At 46.1% G+C, this 14,683-nt stretch overlaps 1 protein-coding gene across 1 annotated transcript in view; it reads left to right on the plus strand.

Annotated features, from left to right (window-relative positions):
• Positions 1 to 4,988: 4,988 nt before the first annotated feature.
• Fam117a (family with sequence similarity 117 member A) overlaps positions 4,989 to 14,683 on the plus strand; it is a 55,762-nt gene continuing 46,067 nt past the window's right edge. Inside the window, exon 1 of the mRNA XM_004655552.2 lies at positions 4,989 to 5,184. Within this exon, the coding sequence (XP_004655609.1) occupies positions 4,989 to 5,184 (196 nt within the window). The remainder of the gene's footprint in view (positions 5,185 to 14,683) is intronic.

Consider the following 14,683-nt stretch of genomic DNA (forward strand, 5'->3'; position numbering starts at 1 on the left):
TGCCTGTAGGAAAAGAACTCTAATGCCTTGCATTGTTATTTATGGCAGGTGTGGACATCCCAAGAGCAGTTTGGGACCCAGGCTCTTAAATATTTGTTGTTGGAACCCCTTACATAACTTAGTGTCCTATAGATTAAAAAAAAACACTATTTACTTGGTATCTGGAACACTCCACTTTTGGATGTTTTTGAGTGCCTTACCTGTGGCCCAAAGTCTCTGAAAGCAGAAACCAGGTTGTGTCTCTCAACTAGAATAACTAGAATAATTTAGCCTAATGCCACGTCTGCATACAAGCTTCACAGCCTGCTGGGTAGGAATCACATCTTGAACATTACTGCTACTCCTAGCTCAGAGTTTAACACATAGTGGTCACTCCAGCAAATCTGTGGCAAGTGAATTCCTGGCAATCATGATGATAAGGATGGCAGTAACAAGGGCTTTCTTGCAAGCCAGCAGATGCTTTGTAATGCCTCAGCATTGCCCAGCCTCTCCAAAGCTGGGGATCCTCTTACTAGTGAAAGCAGACAGAGGCTGATCTTCAGATGAGGTCCTTATCCTTCCATCATGCCCAGGCCGGGAGAAGCTATCAGGGAGAGAGAAGGGAACAAGAGACAGCTGGTTGGGCACGATACCTCGGAGAGAGAGGATGAGGTTCTGGGCCCACCTGCTTCTATGCTGTCAGCCGAGGTCAACTTCAATGCCTTTTGCCAGCAACTTATCAAGAAAGACCATAACTTTCTTGACTCAGCAGATTCTGTTTTTCAACTGTGCCACCCCTGGTGGCTTTTTCCACTGTCCAGATCCTCAATCCTGTCACCTTGGCTTTGGAATAAAATCTAAGTCCTGTGTCCTTGTGACTACCCACCTAACTCCTCTCTCCAAGATGAGACCGTATCAGTAAAATAATGTGTCAGTTCATCTTTAAGACAAGTCTGTAAGGTTGGCAGAGCAGGGGTGATTCTGGTACGCCAAGAGAAAGCCACTTGCCTAATGTGTCTGAAGATTGCTCAGCCCAAGTATTTTGACACTCATTCATGCTATAAAGCCAGACCAATAAATATCACTCTTCATCACCTGAAACTAAGATATGTGAGAGGGGCCCCAAAAGAGTAGAAGTATTCAGACAATATTTTGAGAGGCTAACCAGTTCACCCTTGTGTTCTCAGGCAGCTCCAAGTGCTCTAGAAGCTTGAGTATTGGTTGGGGAAGTACTTGAACCTGGAACCAAAAGACCCGGGCTGTAAGTCCAGAGTCTGCCATTTACTAACTGGAAGATCTTGGGCAAGCAGTCTAACCTCTGTGTCTTAACTTCTTGTAGAATGAAGACAATGATATTTGTGTTTTCTACCTTACATGTCTATTGTGAGAATTAAGTGAGACAATGCACATGAGAGCTAGAAAGCACTAGACAAATATTAACATCTCAGCTAGGTTTTTGTCTTGGAGAGTGTGTAAAATATACCTTCTACACTCATGAAGAAGTATTATGAGCCGAGCATAGAGACTGAGGTTTGGTTGTGGAGTCAGGCTGCCTGAGGACCTATCGGTATGTCGCCTCTCTCAAAAGCCTCCATGCAGAGGTGGTATACTCATAAGCACCCAGTGAGAAATAATGTGTGAACAGTACTTGACATGGACCTGGCATGGAGAATGGAATCCAGTGAATATCAGCTGCTGCTATTATTGATGTCATCCGTGAGGATGTGAGGCAGGGTGGTCCAATACAATGTCATACAGGCCTGAGCTAGGAATCCAAAGGATTCATTTTTCAGTTTTCCTACTTGTACCAATGGTAAAAAAATTGTTTTTCAGGCTGGAGAGATGGCTTAGCAGTTAAGTGCTTGCCTGTAAAGCCTAAGAACCCCTGTTCAAGATTCAATTCCTCAGGACCCACCTAAGCCAAATGCAAAAGGCAGTGCATGCATCTGCAGTTCATTTGTAGTGGCTGGAGGCCCTGGTACACCCATTCTCTCTGCCTCTTTCTCTGTCTGTCGTTTTCAAATAAATAAATAAAAATTAAAAAAAATTTTGAAAATTGTTTTTCTTCTTCCAGATACATGTGAACATTTTCTTAAACATGGAAATAAATATGGAAACTTAAATATGGGAACTTTGAGCTAGTTGAAATTGAGGAGCAATATGAATAGAAGCTCCTCCTCACCCTGGTGCCAGAAATCAAACCTAGAGTCTGGCCTTGAGCATACTAGGCAAGTGCTGCCCACTGACCTCCATCCTCGGCTCTAAGATATTATTTGTGTGTTTGTTTGTTTGTTTGCAAAAAGAGACAGAAAGAGGAAGGAGAGAGGAAGTGGGCATGCCACTGCAAAGAACTCCAGATGCATGTGCCACTTTGTGCATGGAGTTTTATGTGGGTATTGGGGATTGAACCAAGGCCAACAGGCTTTGTTAGCAAGTGTCTTTAACTGCTGAGTCACCTTACCAGCCCCCTAAGATATTTTTAAGTCAAGTTATATTGATCATGGCTGAGTTTTTTTTTTAAGGTAGGGTTTCACTCTAGCCCTGGCTGACCTGGAAGTTATTCTGTAGCCCCATGCTGGCCTTGAATTCACAGTGATCCTCCTACCTGTGCCTCCCAAGTGCTGGAGTTAAAGGTGTGCACCACCATGCTTGGCCTTAATGGTTGAGGTTTTTTTTTTTTTAATCAGTTTTTTGTTTGTTTTTATTTTTATTTTTATTTTGAGGCAGGGTCTCATTGTAGCCCAGGTTGAGGTGAAACTCACTCTGGCTTCAAGCTGGCCTTGAACTCCAGGTGATCTGATCCTCCTACTACATCTTTGGAGTTCTGGGACTAAAGGCATGTGCCACCACACCCAGTTCAGTTTTTTTTTTTTTTGTTTTTTTTTAATTTGGATTCTTGAGGTAGGGTCTCACTGTAGCTCAGGCTGAGCTGGAATTCACTATCCTCCTCTCTCTGTCTCCCAAGTGCTGGGATGAAAGATGTGCACCACCATGCCTGGCTTTTTTTTTTTTTTTTTTTTTGAGGCAGGGTCTCATGGAGCCCAGCTTGGCCTCAAGCTCCCTGTGTAGCCAAGGCTGACTTTGAACATCTGATTCTCTTCTCTCCATCGCCTGAGTGCTGGGATTACAGGTGTGTGTCATCACTCTGTTTATGTGGTGCCAGGGGTTGAATGCTTACCATCGGTTTTTATTCTTCCTATCTGCCTTTAATAAGATTGTTTTCTTCATGGGTAGGGAATACAGCTTACTTCAATGAACTAAAAAGGAATCTCTTAGTTCTTGAAGCAAATCTTTCAAACCAAAAGAAAGAGTACAAGAAAACCTTTCTACAGGAAGTTCCATTGTCCAATTTGTTTTGTGTGCATAGGCTGATTCTAATACCCAACCAGCTCTTGAATTTCCACTTTGAGTATTATCTGCTTTCAATACTTAAACCCACATGATATTTCATTTTTTTTCTTTCTTTTTCTTTTTTAGAGGCAGGGTTTCACTCTAGCCCAGGCTGACCTGGAACTCACTCTGTAGTCCCAGGCTGGCCTTGAACTCACAGTGATCCTTTTACCTCAGCTTCTCAAATGCTGGGATCAAAGGTGAGCATGACCACACCCAACCACAGTAACCTTTCATTCCCTCACACCATGCTTCTAGTTTACCTCCTTCTCTCTGATTAGTTAGTGTGGCTTTAGGGAATACCTTCCTCTTAACATTAAATTGGGCAAAAATTTAAATAGAAAGATAAATCTGAAACAAGATCAAAAATAGAATTCATAGCTAAATATAAATCTAGAGGGAATTAGCCAATTACTTGGATGGTCCCTGATCACAGACAATCCAGGGTTGGTTCACTTTGGTTTTTTTCCATATATAGAACAAAATGCTTTACGAGCACCAAGAGTAGTATTTTTTCTTTTGGGGAGCAACAATTAATAGTACCTTAAATACAGTTTTCTTTCTCAAATGGCTTACAGATTATGCTACGGCATGTGATTTTTCACAACTGCTTGTTTTTTCTTTGGGAACCATGCAGTCTTAGTTTGATTTGTAGGTCAGAGAGCACCGAGCTGCAGAGAGCCACTATCAAAGGGCACACTTCTCACTATTCAGCAAACATAGGCTTTCAATGGAAGACTCTGAAGGGAAATTCCTAACTCCCCCTTTAAATTCCGAATTTGATTTATGCTTACAGATTAACAACTATTTTGTGCCTTTCTCTCTCTCTCTCTCTCTCTCTCTCTCTCTCTCTCTCTCTCTCTCTCTTTCTTCTTTCTTGGTTGACCAACCCTAAGAAGAGACTTAGAAACGTGGAGAATGACAAATGTGGGTGTCACATGAGGCGAGGTGGCCATTAAGTGTACGAATTTAATGCAAAGCTCATGCAAACGACATGCAAACTTTGTTTAAATTTGTAGAATCTCAGTTTGGAGTTTGTGAGCAGCCCTGAGACCCTATGAGAATTTAAAACGAATGTTTTTAGGTTAAAGTAAATGAAATGCCTTTTGAAGTAAATGCCCTCTCGCTTCTGCTTGGACTAAAGTTCTTAAAAGTCTGATACGCGGCCCCCTATGAAGAGTCCACTACGGTTTGATTCCAATTACATCCATCCCCCGTCCCACTGTACATCCTGACGTCATGTGACATCATATTTGCATACTACCTGGGACTGGGTGTGACGCTCCCCCTCTTTGAACCTTCTCATTGGTGGAACTAGAGAACCTACCCTTTTCCCAGCGAGCCAATCAGCGGCCTTCTGGAAGTAAAAAAACGTACGCGGGGAGGTCGAGTCTTGGGTTAGATGGCTAGACACATTGACCAATCATCTTTAGAGAAGGAAGAGCCCCCGCCGGGGGATTGGCTGGGGGTGGGGCCTGGCTCTCAATAAGCCAATGAGAGCACTGAGCTACGGAGGCCGGTTTCCGCCCCGTAGGGCAGATAAGTAGCGGCCGCGGGGGTTGGGGGCCGAGTGGGGCTCGCCGTGCGGCCCGGGGCGGTTGGGGCGGCTGGGTGGGACGATGGCAGGGGCCGCGGCCGGCGGCAGAGGCGGAGGTGCCTGGGGGTCGGGGCGCGGGGGGTCCGGGGGGCTCCGACGAGGTTGCTCTCCGCCGGCTCCCGCCGGTTCCCCCCGGGCTGGGCTGCAGCCGCTCAGGGCTACGGTCCCCTTCCAGCTGCAGCAGCCTCACCAACGCCGGGACGGGGGTGGCCGCGCAGGTGAGCCGGGTCCGGAGCGGGTGCTGGGGGAGGGGGTGCGTGGCGTGCGCGCGCGTGTGCATGTGTGTGTGTGTGTGTGTGTGTGTGTGTGTATTCACCAGGAGTAGCGTGAGTAATGGATAGGGTGGGGGGCGGCGAAGGAAGAGAAGGGAAGGCGCGTAGAGTTTGCGAGGGCCGACGGGGGGAGAGCTAGGAGCTGCGAACTTGGGGTGCAGCTCCCCGGACCGAAAGTGTTGGGTGGTGAGGGGAGGGACCTGGCCGATGGGAGGCTGGCTCTTGGGGGCGTAACCACAAAGTGGGCAGGAGTGTCGCACAGGGGCGGGGGTAGGGTGCGGGAGGTGGGAGCGGGGGCGCCCCGTGCGCCGGGCTTCTTCCCTGGAGCCGGTGGGCGCTGGACGCCTGCACGGGGAGGGGGAGGGGCATGGAGCGGAGCCCGGTGGAGCCATGTGTTACTTCTCCAGCTTGAGTGTGGCCCCAGCGTCCCTCTCTGCAGCTCCGAAGTTCCTTTTTCCACCACTTCACGTGCGCTTCCCTTTATGCCAACCTCCAGGAGCAGATTTGATCTCCGCCCATTGCAATAAGTTAGTTTAACGGCTTCTACGAGGTTTGCAAAAGCTCCGTTGCTCCTGACTCTATGCATTCCTCTCGGCGTGGCCCAGAAGTTGTATGGTCCCCGATCATTGACCTGCTCAGTTAACATGGCTGTCTCATTTCAATCGTCCCGTGCCTGTGCGCTCGTGTGTGGGACTTGGGCAGTTTGCTCCCTGCCTCCTCCCCAGCTTGGCCCAAGGTGGTTTTGTCCAGAGCATTGCCAGCCAACGTGGCAGTGGAGTGAGGGCTACAATCAAGTATGCCGAGGCAAATACCCCCACTTTCTGAACAGCGTCGGAACAGTTTCTTCATGGCAGCTTGATGTGCTGGGTGTGGAGAAACCAGGGTGAAGCAGGCTTATTAACCTTGCTTTCACACTCAAAGCTGTGATGGGACCACAAATGCAAGCACTTGGGAACGGAAAAGGAACCTACTTGCACGAGGAGGTTGGCAATAAGTTGAAAGTGAGGCTTGCATTTGATTCACACCAGATGTGAAAAGATCATTGCACACTTCCAAAGGCCGAGTCTGTACCAAATGTACAAAAGTCATGCTCCCTGCCATCTTAAGGGTTGACGATGTTCTCTAAAGTTGTGGGTTTTGCTTTTTAAGATTACTAAGCTTGGATGGTGTACATTCCCCTCAGGAAGGTATGGCTGTTAAAGAGTCTTTCTAGGCAGGAATGGGCTTCATCAGGTAGAAAGCTAAGCCTATTTGGTGCTTACTGTATGTGTTAGCATCACATCGTGGAACGCAGAAACTTGATCAAATCTGATAGCAAGATGATGAGTGAATATTACAAGTATGTGTAGAATCTGGTGGTGACAATGCCCAGACACACTCTTGCTTATCGTCAACTATAAAGCAAACCGCAAGACTACAAACCTGTTGGTTTTGTTTGGGCTTCCTTGAAGCCAAGGGAAGTTAGTGGTTGAACAGAAAGCACCAGGACCTTCGTCACTTTTAGTAGGAATCAACAGAAAGCCTAGCCTGTGTAGTAATTGGATATTGAAGGGCCATCCTATTTTAAGAGCAGTTATTCTGTGAATCCTACAAAGTTAATGCTAAAAGGTTAACACTAAAACCCTGGTGGATCCTGTGCAAAAGGGGAGAGTGTAAGTTTGAATGCTTGGATCCTTTACATGGCCTGCTCCTTTTGTAGGGCCGGAGGCCCCCCAACATACTGATAAAAACATAAAAAGGCAGCACTGCACAACTTGTGACTTAAGGCAGATGGCTATGTATTGGGCTTATCCATTGTTTCTCCACCTATTAGTATTCCAAAGGTACTGAAGGGTGGTGTGATGATCTGTAAGTTTTCACTAGGGTAGGAGAGAATGAAAGAGTAGTCTGGGCCTGTGGGCTTCTTTTTAGCTAGTCGTTGGGGAGTATTAGGTCTTGATTTGGGGCAAATGTTGGTCTCAGCCTTCATGTATCTAGTCCCTGGCCATGGGAAGCAGCAGTGTTTTCCTCTGGGCCAATAGGACATATGTGACAGAAGGAATTTATTTGCTATCATGAACCCTGAAGAGCAAGGCATTGGTAGCCTGGGGTTTGAATATGAGTTCTTCCATTTTCTAGCTGTGTGGTCTTGGCTTCTGTGCCTCCCTTGCCTCATCGACGGATAATAGTGTCTACATGATAAGAAGAACATGAGTTAACAGAGTGCTGAGGATGGTGCCTGGCACACAGAAGGTGTGCACTGCTGCTGCTCTTGCTGTTGTCCCCTCCACTGAGCCACGGTGAGAGCACTGTTGGCCAGAGCCCATTGCCTTTTCAGGCTTCAAAGAGCAAACCCAGATTGGTTTGAAACCAGTACTGCAGGTTTCAGAATTTCAGGGCCTCCTCTTGCATTTTTATTCCCTCAGTTTTAAAATGAGCTTTCTGAAACTCAGCTGTTTAAAAAGGCACGTGAGCTGGGACTGGGTTTCAGGAACAATTAAGTGTCGTCACTGCTTCTGTTTTCCATCCCAAAATGATGTAACACCCGGGCTGTGCAGTTATCTCCCACCACACACCCGCTGTGTTCTTGACAAGATAGATTGGGCCTTGTAAAAAGGGTTATGGTGTAAAGAGCCAGTTTACCTTCTGCAACCATTCATCCAGAAGGGATATCTTCATAAAGCAAGATATAGCTTCATTTTTATGGGCCTGGGCTAGGAGCAAGGAACGCTGGGAGAGCATAGCAGAAAGCAAGGGTCATCTCTAAGAACCACTGGTGGGCAGTTGAAACCTGGGAAAACTTTCTTACTATCATTGCCCTTTGGATTGAATTCTCTTTCATGTCTGAGGCCAGTCAGAAGCTGCTGACTTTTGTCTTCTTCCAGGATCACTGAGGATGGACAAAACAGGTCTGGAAGGTGAACTTTTTGGCTCTTATTTATCCTGTTTAGTCCTTCTGTCTTTATATCCCTAGAATGAAAATAATGATGATGATGTTTTGTGGTGCTAGGGGTTGAACCCAGGACCTTGTGCATACTAGACAAATGCTCAACCACTGTGCTATATCCCCATCTCCATGAAAATAATATTTAGTCAAACTTTGCTAATTATTTCTCCAGTGCACCTAGGCAACCAAATACTGCTTTAGAACCTTCATAATCCACCAGAACCTTCTTTAAACCAGGTTTTAGCAACTATGGTCTGTAGGCCGCATCTCAACCTGTGTCCGTTTTTGTAAATAAAGTTTTATTGGCACATAGCCACACTGAGCATTAGCTATGACTGCTCCGCCTGTTTTCCTGCTGTCAATGGCAGAGTTGAGTAGCTATGACAGAGGCTATCCATGATCCTAAAATACTCATTGTATGGCTCTTTTTGGAAAAGTTTGCCTATTCTTGTCCTAATAATATGTCTGACTCTTACCCCTATATAAAGATCAGTTTCAAAAGTATGCAATGTACACTTCCTCAGAAAACCTTAAAAGGGCAGAGAAAATTAACAACCCTGTATCCCTGCTCATATTTTAGGGGAAAAGGAACCATCTGTTTCCAGTCAGTTCTGTCTTTGTGGCAGATCAGCACGTGTGAATCCAGACTCCCTACCCCCACAGTTGTCAGGTGACATGTGTTCAGTAGACGTAGCTCATTTGAATTTATATAAAAGCTTAACTGTTAAGCAAATTTGTTCCCCCTTTTTCCTTATGGCCCCCACCCCTCGGCCTATCAACTCAAACTAGCAAAGAATGCATTTCAAAAATCAGATGGGACTCACTTGAGGCATATCTCCTGTTTTGAATTTTTCTCAATACTGTTTAGTTTTCTGAATAGATCGTTTAGAGCTGGTAGTAGTGATGGTTGCCCTAATATACTAGCTTCCCTAGGGAGAGTGGTTTATGTCAAATGTTGATTAGGATCCTCAGGGTGACTGTTTCATGAATATAAAACAGTGTTGTTATTAGCAGTGCTATTGCTAATTATTAAACTCTTTTCCTAGCACTGCTTTGAATGCTTAGTCCTTAAGGGATCAGTGTTCAGATAGGCATGAAGCCACATCAAGGAGCTTGTGTCAGAGATCTTGAGAGAAAGTCCTCATCAGACTTTGGTCCTTCTGGCTCCTGGTGCCAGAAACAGCCTGAAGAGTAGAATAGAGTTTGAACTTGCTATGCTAAGGAGCTGTTTTGCTGTAATGAGCTGTGGGGATGCAGTTAAAATCCTTTATGAGCCACAGTTGCCCTTCTACAACCTGTCACTGAGGCTTCTGTTTGGGAAGCGTTAAGACCTCAGGCTCATCCTAGCCGGGCATTGCTAAGTGCTGCTTTCTGTAGCTTCACTGGATCCAGGCACATGGTCAGCAAAGTGCACTCCTGCAGCATCTGACCTTGAAATGTGGTCAGCAGTGATGGCACCCTTGAATCTGGGGCCTCTGATCTAGGATGTCATTACTGCTGACATTTGCCTGTCTTGTCTTTTTGGTATCCAGAGGAGTCCAGGCCCACATGTTCTTCAGGGTTTTTGGATAGTACAGGATTAGATAGCTTGGGAAGCTCTCTGTTTACGTTATTCAGAGCTAATAGGCCAGTAGAGGAGGGGTGAGAACATTGTGAGGTGTGGGTGGTAAGAGGACGTTGTTCTCTGTGGTTCCAGATATGCTTATTTAGGAAACTTGAGGCAGGACTACAGACTTGTCAGAATGCAGCTGGGGAGATGGCTCTGTTAGTAAAACATTTGCTGTGCAAGAATAGGTCCTGAGTTCAGATTGCCAGCCGCCAGCACCCACGTAAATGCCAACATGGGGCCTGGAGAGTTGGCTTAGTGGCTAAGCGCACTTCCTGCACAAGCATAAGGTCCTGAGGGGGCCTGAGACTGCCAGAGTTGGAATCTCCAGGTCCCCCATAAATGGCTGAGCATGGCTACACACCTGTAACCCCTGTCCCTTAGGTAGAAGAGACTCGAGTATCACTGGAACCCCACAAGCTCTGGAGTCAGTAAAGAGACTCCAGCTCAAAACAAGACCAGGCAGAAGACTGATGGACTGGGCATGCATGCACACACACACATACACAAAATATTATGCTTACACACATGCAAAAAAAAAAAAAAAAGCCATCATGGCAGTGTGGGCCTGTAATGCTAGTGCTGAGGAGGTAAACACAGGAGGACCCTAGGGCTTGTTGTACAGCTAGTCTAGCTATTGGTGAGGAAGACACCTGGTATTAACTTCTGGCCTCCACTTGCATGTTCACATATGCTTTCATACATGCATATTTCACATACACTTTCTTGCATACATATACACACATACTTTGATAGAGGTGATATAAATTTAGGTGTTGCCAAAGTGGTTGGTGGAGCTTTTGTAGCTAACAGGATTTTGTGTCTTCATTCTCTGCTGAAGTTGTACTGTATCACATGGGCCACAGTGTTTCTTGATCTCAGTGGAAACTTTAGGAATAGAACAGCCATCTCTTGGTTCTAATTCTCACACTGAGCCTGTCTGCCTTTCAGACATCAGCTGTGGCATATTCTGGGGTCAGGTATATTTTGGAGTTCTTTTGGACGTTGTCATGTATCAATATTTTCTTTGTGTTATTTATTTATTTATTTGCAAGCAGAGAGAGGGAGTGGGCATGCCATGGCCTCTTGCCATTGCAAACAAACTGAAGATGCACATGCCACTTTGTGTATCTGGCTTATATGGGTACTGGGAAATTGAACCTGGATCATCAGACTTTGCAGGCAAGCACTTTTAACTCCTGAGCCATCTCTCAGCCCACTGTCACGTATCAGGTGCTATTTAACACGAGTTCAAATGCTTGAGCAAATGGATTTACCTGGGCTTCTTTTGCTCCTTGGACATTGTGGAGCTCTTTGAAGGACTGGAAGTGAAAACTTGGTATTTCTTTGCCGATTCAGAGCACAGGTGGATGCCCACTAGCAAGTTAGTTTAGGGAGCATGAGCAGTCTCTTCATGGCTTGATAAGTTCTGTCCTGTGACATGGAAGCTGCTCTTCCCTGTCCTAGGAGAGGTAGTAGGGAAAGGAGTAGAAGCCAAGGAAGGCTGAGTGGGAGGTATGGTCAAGTTTCTCCTCTGCCTGAGTTTCATCCTCACACAGATTACATTATTTGGTTTGCAGAATATGAATTAACCAAACAGCCAAATCTATTCACATGGTTAGTTCAAAAACAAATCCTGATCTCAGGGAGGAAAGAGTTGGGAGTATTTGAAGTTCATAAATTATCTGTGCTCCAATTCGTCTGCAGCCGGGTGGAGCTAGGGATGGGACTGTCATTACTGGGCCCAGCTAGCTGTAAGCACACAGAACTGCAGCTCCCGGTGCCTACTGGGCATCTTGGCTGTCTGTCTGTCTGTCTGTCTTTCTGTCTTTCTTTCTTACCTAGCTTTGCAGTCACTTTAAATAGTATTTATTTACGAGCAAGAGAGAGGCAGATACAGAGGGACAGAAAAAGAAAGAGAGAGAGTGAGCCTGGGTGCACCAGGGTTTCCTTCCTCTGCAAATGACCTCCAGATGCATAAGCCACCTTGTGCATCTGGCCTTACACGGTTACTGGGGAATCAAACCCAGGTCCTTAGGCTTTGAAGTCAAGTGCCTTAACTGCTAAACCATCTATCCAACTCTTTGGAATCATCTTAAATGCTTGTCCTCAGGTCTGAATAAGCCTCAGTTGACTTTTCTGTGTGGGAGCACCACAGCCAATCAAGTGCAGCTTTAATGAACTTAAAAGAATGCTATCGAAAAAAAATGCCATCAAAGTATTTCATAATAGGAAAACTTCAAGTCCAGCCCCAGGGGACCTGGAATTGAAGGCCTGGCCTTGTACAGACACTTACCCTGCCCTGTTTGGGCACACAGATCTGTGGGTTTGCTCATGAGCCCCAGACAGCTGACGCTGAGGATAGTGGAGTGCCTCTGGCTTCGTCCTATGTGCACATTAGCTGTTCATGCTTCTAGCTTTCCAATAAAAGGGTGTGTGGCAGGGGGAGGGCTGGGAAGATTTTTCTAAGGGCTTTGGTTGCTCTGATACAGCTGGCCTATGGTTGAAGATTGGAGAGCATTCTCTTGGCTGCCAGAATATGGCCTCTTAGTTGATGGACCATACTTGGCAGTGCAGAGTTAGGAATTTGGGGTGCCTCCTCTCTGACTGTGAGCTCCACTATCTGTGAATGACAGGCAGCTTTTCCAGGAACCATGATTGTTGGGGGGCAGCTTAGTCCACCACCAGCTCTGCCACCCAAATTCCTTGTCACTCTGATCCTAAATGCAGAGCTGCAGGAGGGCATTGGAAATGTTAAGGGCCAAAGATAGCATTTGATACAGAGCTCTAAAGCAGTTGCTGGCACATCTTACCAGGGAATCAACTGTAAATTTAAGCTGGAGGAGGCACAGAATGAAAGAATACTCTATGTGTGGTACAGTTAATTATAGAACTATAGGGATGTTTTCAGTAGGCCTTTTTTGTTTGTTTGTGTTTTTGATTGGCCAGTGTACTCTCTGTAAAGTTAAATTTAATTTTATATTGCCTTCTCTCCCTTCCTTTTCAAAAATGACATTAATTGGGGCTGGAGATATAGCTTGGTAGCAGAGCATGTGTTTAGCACGTGTGAAGTCTTGGGTTCTATCCCTGTCAGTGCCAAAAAAAATGGCATCATTATAGTCTTGTCTGGTCAGCTGTGTTCCTTAATTTTCTCAACTCTATAGTTACTACTGCTCCATCCTAGAAATTTAGTGCCTGCCTTTTTAAGAGTTAGGCACTTCATGTTTCAAGTTCAAGTGCAATGGAACTCACCCTGCAGCTTTAAAGATTTGAGTGTCTTTTCTGAGGGAGGGCCAGGGCAGATGGGGAGTGTCATGCTCAATAAATACTTGTTGGATTGAGTTGCTGGAAAGGCAGTAGGGTGGGGGAGGGAGCCACACCTCCCCCAGGCTTACTTGTAATGGCCTTTCCCACTTCTGGTCCCCACACACTCTTTCCTCTCTATAATACCTCTCTGTCCAGTTCCTTGCAATACAATCCCCCTGCTCCCCAAAGCATCAGTGCTCTCTCTTTAAATCATTGGTCTCCTGTTCATCCTGGTCTTTGGGCTTGAAGCCCAGCTGGTGGCAAAGACGTGGCATTTCCATGAATGCCATTGCTAGGTTTTCTTCCCAACACATTTAAATCCCAAGGGTGAACTTGGGCAGTTACCAGGTCTGTCCATGGAAACAGCCAATGTGTAGGATTTTGTTAAAAGGCTCAGCTACCTGGCTTTAGGCTTAGAAGTATGTGATAGGCCAAGGAAACTGAAACAAATGTCCATTGTCCCTTCACTCCAGGTACATTGGTACCAACTTTTCAAGTAGAAAAACAGGATAGCCAAAGTCAAATCCATTTTTTTTTAGGCCAGTCAACAGAATGACCTGTAGGCGCTAGGTGGCCTTTCCAGTTGAAAAGAAGCTGGAAATTCCCTCTCTCATGCCAGATACCAGGTACTGCTGTTCCTCCTCTTCCTCCTACCAAATGAAGAATGAAGAGTGAAGGTGTGCTTAAGGCTGGGGAGTTGATGCAGTGGGTGAGAGGACGTAGACAAGTATGAGGGCTTTAGTCTCATTCCCAGCACCCACTGGTGTGGCCTTTCACATCTGTAACCCCAGTGCCCAGGGGAGCAGAGTCAAGAGGGTTGCTGGGCCTTGCTGGTCCACTGGTCTAAGCAAAAGATGGCACAAGAGCTGGGTGTTGTGGTGCACGCCTTTAGTCCCAGCAGTCAGGAGGCAGAGGTAGGAGGATCACCATGAGTTTGAGGCCACCCTGAAAGTACATAGTGAATTCCAGGTCAGCTTGAGCTAGAGTAAGAACCTACCTACAAAAAAAAAAAAAAAAAAAAGGATAGCACAAGCACTAGATTCATTTAGAGACACTGTGTCAAGCTAATAAGGAGCTTGGAACGAGTGAATCTGCACATGCATGTATATGATACATGCATACCACATACACTACACACATTTTAAAAAGATGTGATCAGGAGGATAAGGCGGCTTCTCTACCTCCTCCTTTCTCCCTCCTCCACGTTCCCTTCCCTTTAAGAGTTTTCTGTGCTTCCTGCCTGTTTGATCGCCCACATAACTTTGAGAAAACCACTGTTGATAACACGTGCATTCCCTGCCCCACAGCTGCAGGCTGGCAGAAACCTGTCGCACAGCCCCCGATTGGGGAATCATCTCTTTAAGCCAGTGCCCATCAGATAGGACACACAAGCTGGAGGTGGGGTAGGCGTGGATAGCATGCAGATAAGAGGGGATGCAACCAGAGGGCTTTCACAGTAAATACAGCATAGTCTGGATTGAGAGAGAGGAGGAGGGCTGTGTGAGTCACGTGCATGCATACAAGACAAGCACCCCAACCTGAGAGAAGGATCTGGATGTTTTTTCAGGGGAGCTGCCCTCTTAGGTAGGTCTGGATTCACAGCAAAA

Source organism: Jaculus jaculus, chromosome 9 (assembly GCF_020740685.1).
Source record: "Jaculus jaculus isolate mJacJac1 chromosome 9, mJacJac1.mat.Y.cur, whole genome shotgun sequence".
NCBI classification, from domain to species: domain Eukaryota; kingdom Metazoa; phylum Chordata; class Mammalia; order Rodentia; family Dipodidae; genus Jaculus; species Jaculus jaculus.